This window comes from Arachis stenosperma, chromosome 5 (assembly GCF_014773155.1).
Source record: "Arachis stenosperma cultivar V10309 chromosome 5, arast.V10309.gnm1.PFL2, whole genome shotgun sequence".
Lineage (NCBI taxonomy): Eukaryota > Viridiplantae > Streptophyta > Magnoliopsida > Fabales > Fabaceae > Arachis > Arachis stenosperma.
This window is the reverse complement of record NC_080381.1, coordinates 86,139,188-86,149,291: the sequence shown is the minus strand read 5'-3', so window position 1 is coordinate 86,149,291 and position 10,104 is coordinate 86,139,188. Positions and strand designations below refer to the sequence as shown.

The following is a 10,104-nucleotide window of genomic DNA, read 5'->3' as shown; positions in this document are numbered from 1 at the left end:
ATAATCCTCTCACGTCGATATATTCTCAAATAGGTCCTCCTCTTTTGATGAACTTGTCAGAAAACCATTAGCCACAGCTGGAGCAAGGGCCTCTCTGAATGGTAGGAACTACTCTACTAAGGGGTCTAAAGGATGAATATTTGGCTAGGGATCCTGTGGTATACCTGGCTGAGGCTCGAGATCAAACTACTAAGGGGAATCATGATTGAATAATGGCGGGAACTCAGGCTCAGGATCCACTTAAAATAGAGGCTGAGGTGAAAACAAAAATCGTGCACTTCCAAAATGTAACTCCACAAGCAGGAAATCGTAGGTCATATTGGGTCAAACTCAAGACTAAATACGCATGCGAGGCTCTCCTCATATGATAGTACTCCCCTATACAGGATCCTCCTAGCTAAACATATCCGAAATCTCAAAGAAGATGATGCCCAATCCCATCTGTAAGAACAATGAATAGAAAAGGGTAAGAACCTAAGGTTCCCAACACAGTGTAATGAGAGAAAGGTCGGAATGTCGAGTACTTAAATCTAAAGTTGTTTATCATCACGATCTTAACTTTAAATAGTCATATACATTACATAGGAATAAGACAACAGTAGTAAAGAAAATAGTACTCACAAGTACACAAAATCACACACTACTAGAAAATTAGTTATTACAGACGAATATTTCCGACGGATTTTATCCCACGAAAATACAGACGGAATTTCAGAGGTATTTTTTTGTCGGAAAACAAAAAAATGAATTAGCATAAATTACAGACGGAAAACAAAATCCGTCGATAATTCTGTTGGTAAAATTATTTTTTTTTTGGTAGAAAATAGTTACAGACAGAAAATCCGTCTGTAATTCAATAAACAAAACACTGCGTTTTATTAAATTATTACAGACGGAAAATCCGTCTGTAATTTAAAATTTTTCGTCGGAAATATTGAGTTAACCCTAGTTATATTCCTACCATCTCGATCCATTCACACTCCACACAAATCTCCCTCACCGAGTTGCTCCTTCTCTCCATCGCACCAGCTTCTTCCGCCCCTGTCACCACCGCTCGCGTCGCAGGATCTATCTCTGTTATCCCTTGCGTCGCATAGGCTCCCTCTGCCGCCACTCTTGTCATGTCTGCAGCGATTCATGAAACTCATCTCAACTTGGTGGAAACTCGATGGTTATTGTTGAATGGCGAAGCCTGAAGTGAAGCTCGGAATGATAGTTGACTCCTTGGTAACTTCTTCTCCAGCAAAGACCAGCTTATCCACTAACCGAATCAAATCGAATCAAACACTTTATATATAGGGTTGCATAGATCTTCAATCTTTTGATCTATTTGCACTCCACTAACCAGGTTAGCCCTAACTCCATCCTTGTTTCTCTCACTAATTTTTCATTCCAAACGCGTTATTGTGTAGTGTCTTACTCTGGTCTCGAAATTCGGTTTGAAACAGTGCCGATTAGTGGTTAATTGCTATCAATTTTGTATAGTTGAACATATCTCGAGATCCTCTACTTTAAATTCGAGTGATCAATTAATCGATCCTCTGTTTTTGTTTTTTTTTTTTCACCCTCTAGGTTGGAATTAAAATGCAGAGAAAAGCAGTATTGCTGTTGAGGGATGCAAAAAGTGGCAATGCGAACCAGATGAAGGCTCTGTGCGACAAGGAAGCTTTGGTAAAGCTTCTGCGATGGCATTTTGGTGAAGCTTCTGTGCTGTTCTCTCTGGTTTATTTTTGCAAAAATCTCTCCTTTTTTATTTTTTGGTTTCCGTTATCGTTTGGTTGCTGAGAAATCATAGGAAATTGAATTCTGCATTTTTTTATAGGTCTCACTTTTCAGTTTGATTGGTTAAATTAGCTTGACACTTTTCTTTTAACACTGGTTTGGTTGCAAATATAGAAAGAAGAAAGTAAAGAACATGAAGCAAGTTTTATATCAGTGTCCTACTCTGATAAACGGTTTGGATATGAAAGAAAAGAAATTAAAAAAGGATCTGAAATCATGAACTCATGTTCTTTGAATTTGGTAAATGGATAAGTTGGGATTTTCATTTTTTGATGGAATGCCAATTACCTTCCCACCCCCTTTTTTGGTGCAGGAAGAGATTGTTTTTGTCTTATGCCTACTGGAGGAGGCAAGTCGATGTGTTATTAGATTCCTGCACTGGCCAAAACAGGAATTGTGCTTGTTGTTTGTCCTTTAATAGGTGAATCATGTTCATATTTCCTAATATATACAGTTGTGCATCTTATTTGAAGTTTTTCAGTGACAGTATTATCCCAGCTCTAGTGGACGCTTTACATAAGATATTCCGTATACAAGTTTATCTATTTTTGAATGTATCTATATGGAATTCATTAAGTTTTTGCAGCATGAGTAAGTTGTTATTATGATCTGAACCCTTAGGGGGTTGTTGACCAGTCTCTAAATATCATATAAGCTAAGGTGTTCCTTTGTGAGTGTAGTATGGACATTTTTGTTAGTTTAGGAGACCTAGTCTAGGCATGGATTTGATAACCAAGCTTAATATAGGTTATATTGGATGGACTTCGCCTGGCCAGGCTCTACAACGGCATTTGTGGTACTGAAGTTCTCCCTCTTTTGTTTTCTTGCAAGAACCAGATACAAAAATTTATGCAAGCATGTTGGATTCATTGAATGAATGCTTACAGGTTAGTATTATTAGATGATAAATATTATACAAAATTAGGGGGTGTTACACTCGAAGTTTGATACTTAACATTCTAGTTGGAAATAAAATCTAGCTTTGCATATATTAGCTAACAACATAACTGATGCTAATAAAGCGAAAACTAAAAGGTTTTGTTTATTTCATGTTTCATAATTGATCTAGAATTATATATATATATATATATATATATATATATATATATATATATATATATTGTTGAATTGGTTAATTCTTCAGGGCAATAAAATTGCGCGCACACACACACACACATGAGCTCACATATTGCTTTTATATTAAATCATAATCTTTTCTCAACTGTTGGATATAGGGAAGGGACAAGACACCTGAAGAGAGGAGAATTGCCATTTGTATTTTTGACGACGTTGCAGAGCAGTATCGTGAAGCAGCTATAAAGTAAGTGCTGTCTTCTACTCTTGATTATTATCAAAATGGTTTGATGAATTAGTCGTCGTATCCACTAATTGACTAGGTATTATGATACATATCTCCCATTCTTGTTGGAGGCTTGTAATGGTGAGACTGCTGATGTCCGGTGATGCTATGGCATCTTGGCTAGTTTTACTAGCCATTTTTTGTATGCTTTAGGATGGTTTCATGCATTTTCTTAGGAAATAAGCAAGTATTTGGTTGAAAATGCAATCATACCATGATTCAAGCAAACATTGTGAATTTTGAATGATTTCATGAGAATTATGCATGAATTGAATGATAAATTGGATGATGCATGATCCCATGATTAAGAGCAAGACTTTGATGCACTTTGTTTGATTGATTTCAGGTAACAAGAAGAAGAGAAGAACCACGTTAGTGGCTACGTAACGTGGCCATTAACGTGGAAGAAAAGAGAAGCCCCAACGTTAGTGAGAAAGTTAGTGGCATTAACTTTGAAGAAGGAGAGCATGGAACATTAGTGGTAAAAGTAAACACCACTAACGTTAGCGAAGGGCAAGAAGACCCATGTTAGCTTCCACGTTAGTTATATTAACGTGGGAACTAACGTGGAAGAAAAGGGAAATGCCAACGTTAGTGGAAAAGGTGAACGCCACTAACGTTTGCGAAGTAAAGAAGACCCACGTTAGCTTCCACGTTAGTTACATTAACATGGAAACTAACGTGGAAGAAAAGGGAAACGCCAACGTTAGTGGAAAAGGTGAATGCAACTAACATTTGCGAAGCAAGAAAGACCCACGTTAATGGCCACATTAGTTACATTAACGTGGACATTAACGTGGGCAAAAATCTCACCTGGCAGCCAGACCATGCCTTCTTCAAACAAGAATAACTTGAGCCACAAAGCTCCAAATTAGGTGATTTTAGTGGCATTGGAAAGTAGGATTCCAGAGCTTTCCAAGCATATATGGCACTACATGGTGGACACTAAAATTGAGGGAGAAAACCTGACCCGAAATTGCAAAGATGAACATGGTATCAACCTGTAGTAAAGCCAACTGACCTCTTCACCTTCCAAGAAGTTTAACTTGAGCTGTAGAGCTCCAAATGATGTGCTTCAAAAAGCGTTGGAAAGTAGACATCCAGAGCTTTCCAAAAATATATAATAGTATGGGGGTAGACATTATGTTTGAGCTCCAGAACCTGGCAATATTAAGCCCTTGATCGCTAGCGTTATCGTGACTCACATTTTCCAGTAACGCTAGCGACTATGCCAGCGACCTTGTCCGCTTCAAAGGAGCATAACTTGAGTTACAGAGGTCCAATGGAGGTGATTTCCATTGCATTAGAAAGCTGACATTCAGAGCTTTCCAAAGATATATAATAGTTTATAGTGGGCATGAAATTGGAGTACAAACAAGAGGCATCTTTTAAGCCCCAAAAACACCAACTGGGTAGCAAGTGCAACGTTAGCCACAATAACTTTAGCATTAACGCCACACTTGTAGCGTTAGTGTAGCTAACGCCAGCATTAACGCTAAGCACCTGGACCTCAACTTGATTCACTTCTCTCTCAAGTCCACTTCAAAGCTCAAGCAAGCAAGCCCACAAGTGTCAACCAATCAAGGCCACAAGAAGCATCTAGAATAGGAATTTTCATTTAATTGTAATTTGCTTTTAATTTCATTTTGTAATTTAGGAGAGCCTATATAAGGGCCTTAGTTTTTACATTCAAGTGGAAAGGGGAATTTTGGAATTGGGGATTGAAGAGGGGTCTTCGGACTCCCTCCCCTCACACACTTTTCCTTCTCTTTCTTTTCTTTGTACTTTTCATTTATGAATTTGGAAGTTTCAATGTTAGTTTTAATCTTCATCTTTACTTTTCTGCACTTTCTTTCATTTCTATTTTGGGTAGAGCAATGATCAACTAACTCTTTTCATTGGGTTAGAGAGCTCTATTGTGATTCAATGGATCAATTGTAGTTTTTATTCTTCTTCTTTTTTCTTTTCTCTTTATTTTACTAGAGAGCTTTCGATCTTAATTCACTACAAGAAAAACACCCATTCAGGTACATTTGAAAAGTGTAGCTAAAAGTGAAAAAAATGATGCCTTAGGCTACGACTACGTTTTTAGGCTACGGCTACGCTTTTTGGAGTGATTCCTATTCGGCCGTTGCATATTCTCAAAGGCTACGCTTTTCTGCACCAAGGGCTACGCTTTTGGCTTTTAGAAATAGGGTACGCTTTTCAAGTGATGCTGTCCAAGACCAAAGGCTACGCTTTTCAGCTTGTATTTTTGCCAGAATAGGCTACGCTTTTCAACGCTACTGCATCACCTGTAAAGCGTAGCCACATTATATACCATGGCTACCATTTATAAGTGTAGCCTTAGGTCCCTCTTTTTTTTTTTTAATTTTCTGTATATATATATATATATATATATATATATATATATATATATATATTCTAATAATTTTTTGTACATAATATTTAGTAATCATGATTACATGTATCATTTTAGATTTTTAATTAAATGAATTAAATATTATAAAATAAAAATAACTACATAATAATAAAAAATTTCTTTAAATAATAAAAATGATCTTTCAACAAAAAATATATTTATAATGAACCAAAAATATTGGAATGAACATAATTTTGAATATTTATACATCTCACACTAAGTTAAACATACCCACTAAATTAAACATATTCTAAATAAATTATCCATCTCAAAATCTGGCCTAAAGAGCATTTTTCTAGGAGGGACTATTAAAAATCAAGCTGGATAAGCAAGCATTACTGTCATAATCAAGATTCTCCTCTTCTATTGTTCTCACCGGGTGAATAGTGCTTGAAATTGTAGATATACTTGGGCTGAGTTTGAGTCTGAAGGAGACAGCATTTTGACAGCAACTTCAGTATCACCTACATAGCAATGATACACTGTTCCAGATGCTCCTTTTCCCACAACCCTTTTAAAATTTTTGGTAATTTTTTGGACTTCAGCATAGCTAAATTGCTGTTTATTTGACTCTAACTCCATCTTTATTCTTGAATATGCTCTCAGATTCCCCATTTCAGAGGCTACTGTATGTGGAAACAATGCATTGAGTAAAATATAAAGCTAACTATCTTAGAAATTAAACCAAACATAGAAGATTATCATATACCTCTATGTCTTTTGAATATAAAGAAAGAAGTGATTGTTGTTGCTAGAATCACAAAACCTCCACCTAGTAATGCCACCAATTGGACCACAACTTTATTACTATTGCTGTATGAACCTGAATAGCAAAGACCTTGATTTCCTCAAAAACTTGCACTTACAATAATAATAAAAATAAATAAACATATTAGTAACATAAAATATTACTATTTGGAACTGAAATTTGAGGTATAAACTATAAAACATACCTGGTTTTGAACATGCCATTATTTGAATTCTCTCTGAGTTGCATTGGAACTGCTCCTGTTAGTTGATTCCCTTCCAGGTTCCTTCATTGGAGGAAAATGTTGAGTGTTGTCACTTATTTTATATTTTATAAATTTATTCAGAAATAAGTTTTCAATATAAAAATATCTTACTTACAGAACTTTCAAGGAATGAAGTTGAGATAAGAAATAAGGCACTGATCCTGTCAAACTGTTGTTTGATAAATCCCTGAAATTGGAACAAATTATTTTTACTCAACTCTTAAAATTTATACCTCAGCATTTATAATTGTACATCTGATGGATTCAGTGACTTACAAATATCCTATTGACTTCAAATTAGATATGGCTGATGCTATGTTTCCAGTTAAACCACTGGAAGATAAGTTCCTACAACCATCATGATTATAAATAAGTTTCATCAATTTCATCCAAGAGAAAACTATGTAGTTTCATCTACAATAAAATTAACCAAAACTTACAAGTATATGATCCTTGGAGAAGAAGAACCAGCATAGCTGCAATTAACACCATCCCACATGTAACTTAGTGGAATGCATGGATCTCCTTGTCAATTTCTTTTATCCCATAATTTGACTTCACATTCATGATAGTTGACCATCGCATCCCTTGAAGACCCACACTAGGAGGGTATGAGCCCAATGGAATAAAGAATCTAATCAGCTTTCACATAAAATAAATCAAGAATTATTATCCAAACCATCAACACTACAACACTCAAGAACTAGAATAAAATGTTTAATGTTCATTAACTAAAGCTAATTCTAATGTAAAATCCTAATCAAACTAAGTTAAACCAAAAAATTCAAGTCTAATTAAATTCAGACAAAATCTAAACAACAAAATTAAAATTAACCTAGAGACTTAATCAGCTACAAGATAAAAAAAAATGGAACCTGGTGCAAATTAACAAATATGAGTTTCAGGGAGAGGGGGAGGATGCTGTTTGAACTTAGAAAATATGGTCATACCTATCTAAAGTTCTTTACCTCTTAATTTGACCCAAAATGCCAATGGTGCAACAAGTGAAATCCCACATAGGTAGAATGCTCCTAGATTTATGAAAAGCCCAAGGTGCTGCCATCCACAGCCTCTAGATATGCAAACAGAAGATTTATGGTAGATAGTATTTAATCTAACCTGGTAGCAGCCCCAATTCCAAAAGGAATAGAATAGTGTTAAGATCGTATCGAGACTGCACAAGAAAAATCTGACTTAGATTTCTAACAAAAAATGTTATGCTATGTTATAAAACTTACCAAACTGAAAGAACTGATGTTTCAAGTTCTTAATCTGCTGAAATGATAGAATCAAAAATCAGTAAATAATCTCAACAAGAGGAAACAGAACATAATTCATAAGGTATTAGTTATACTACAGGAATCTCAAATCTAGCATTTAATTATATATAAAATGCAGTCAATTACAACATGAAGCAAGCAATAAGTTTTGTTACCAATTTAGAATTATGGACCTGACTCAACTCTAAAAGCAATTTCACAGGAGAAGGCTGTTTGGCCATATTCCTAGACGATATCGATATGGAACTTGTCAATTACAAAAAAATCATAAAAAAAGGAAACATAAAACCATATAAATTCACTCAATTATTGTTTAGAGCCTCACACATTTATCTGATGTTATCAATCCAAATATCATCATCACCTACACAACTGAATAAGCACTTTCAGGTTCTAACATCAATTAAGACGAAAGAAATTCTCACAAGCTGCACATAAAAAAAAAGATACTCACCCTGTACTAACTCTGGACTCAACTAACTTGGAGAGCTGTGTCAATGCCTCCCTTGAAAGCTTAACTTTCTGAATGTCACTGTCCTGCCTATACCCTTCATCTCCAACAACAAATCCATGTCCTGATTTTATATCTGTACACCAAAACCAGCATAAAAATAAAAACAATAATCAATCAGATAAATAACAGATTAAATCTTGTTTGCCTACAAAAAAACACAGCTTAATTCTTTAGTTTTCAAATGAATTTCTGGTTTACATGATTAAGGAGAATTTAAATTGGTAATCAAATTTTTATGTAAAACACCCAAAGCAAAGAAAACATAACTAAAAAAAGCATCAGAGAGGAATATAGCTTGAAGCTGGAAATTGAAAGCAATCACTATGTTCAAGGAATGCGTATGAACCAAGACATCAATCAGAATATTTCAGTGTGATACTTGTTCTTTTCACTAATTTTTCCTTCAGATACTAAACTAATTGAAAACCTAAAATTAGAACCCAAAACCCCCCAAAAATTCACAGAACCAATTGAAAATTGATACATACCTTCTTTATCTCAATTAGCCACTATCAAAACCATACACACCTTAGAACTGAAAAGTGAGAGCGAGTTACAGAATGAGCGAGAAAGAGATGATACAGAATAGAGAATGCTTACCTGGTGATAGAGGATACGACCATGGCGATGAGCAGCGATGGTGAATAAGAGATGAGCGGCGATGCAACGGCTTGGAGACGGTGCAGCAGCTCAGCGGCGAGTTCCAGTCAACGGCAGCGCGGCGACAGAGCACAACGGCGGTGATACATCCCTTCGAGATCCTCGGTGGTGGTACATCATCCTGGCGGCGGCAGAACGGCGACGGCAACAAGACCTAGCAGTGGCGGTGGAGCTTCAGCGGCACAAAGCACCCCTTTCTTCTCTCCTCCATTGCATTTTCTCTCTTCCTTGAGCTTTCTCTCTCTCACTGGCATTCGACGATCTCTTCTTCTTCCCGTTCTCCCCCTTAGCTTTCTGATTTCTTCGTGTGTGTGTTGAGTGAGGATGAGGGTGTGTGTTGCGTGAGTGAGGGAATGAGGACTGAGGGTGGGTGATCGAAGGTTCCTCCAAAATTTCACTAACTGTTTATTTGGTATTTTATATTAGGAGACACTTCTAAAGCGCAGCCAAAACTTAATAAATGGGTTACTTTTTAAAAGCGCTCCCTTTGGTCTAAAAAATGTACCCATAGCTTTTTAGATTTGGCTACGCTTTATAAGTGATATTTAAAATATCTAAGGAAACGCTTTTGAAGTGATGCCTCAATAATGTTTCCTTTTCTCTTATAAAAGGGCACCATGCGAAAAAGCGTAGCCTATTTTTAGAATAGGCTACGCTTTTCAAATGTAGTTTAAAAAAAGTGTGGCTGAATGGGTATTTTTCTTGTAGTGATTCAATTGGTTAGTTGTCTTGGAAAAGAAACTCTCCATAATTAGATCTCCTCTGAGCCTTGGAAAAGGGATGAGGAGATCATGCTAGAAATGCTCTCTCACATTGGATTAGGTTGGGGGTTGGGCAGATATAGTGACATGTAATCCTCCCAATACTTTGACCTATGAATGTGTGTGGTATAATCAGTGACCAAACTTCATCTCTTCCCATGAGCAATTAAATCAAGGAATTGGGAAATTGTTCAAGCTTCGAGAGATTGGATTGCCAAGGAATTGGGATCCAATCACTTAAGATTGCCAAGGAGATCAATGAATGCATTGATTGAGGGAGAGATAAGAATTTACTTGATTCGGAGGATTGCA

General features: G+C 36.1%; 1 protein-coding gene across 1 annotated transcript; it reads right to left on the bottom strand.

Moving 5' to 3' along the window:
- Positions 1–5,936: 5,936 nt before the first annotated feature.
- LOC130980948 (putative leucine-rich repeat receptor-like protein kinase At2g19210) lies at positions 5,937–9,285 on the bottom strand. The gene is made up of 9 exons (XM_057904588.1): positions 9,280–9,285; positions 8,972–9,185; positions 8,312–8,444; positions 7,018–7,053; positions 6,854–6,925; positions 6,693–6,764; positions 6,518–6,598; positions 6,274–6,377; positions 5,937–6,190 (listed from the first exon to the last, which is right to left on the bottom strand). The coding sequence occupies exons 1-9, from the start codon at positions 9,283–9,285 to the stop codon at positions 5,937–5,939; spliced, it is 972 nt and encodes a 323-aa protein (XP_057760571.1).
- Between the last annotated feature and the right edge of the window lie 819 nt (positions 9,286–10,104).

Coding starts and splice junctions, on each gene's coding strand:
- LOC130980948 (XM_057904588.1), bottom strand. Junction 8,445..8,971: donor GTCGTATCCTCTATCACCAG/GTAAGCATTCTC, acceptor TTTGGTGTACAG/ATATAAAATCAGGACATGGA. Junction 6,926..7,017: donor TCTCCAAGGATCATATACTT/GTAAGTTTTGGT, acceptor TGATGGTTGTAG/GAACTTATCTTCCAGTGGTT.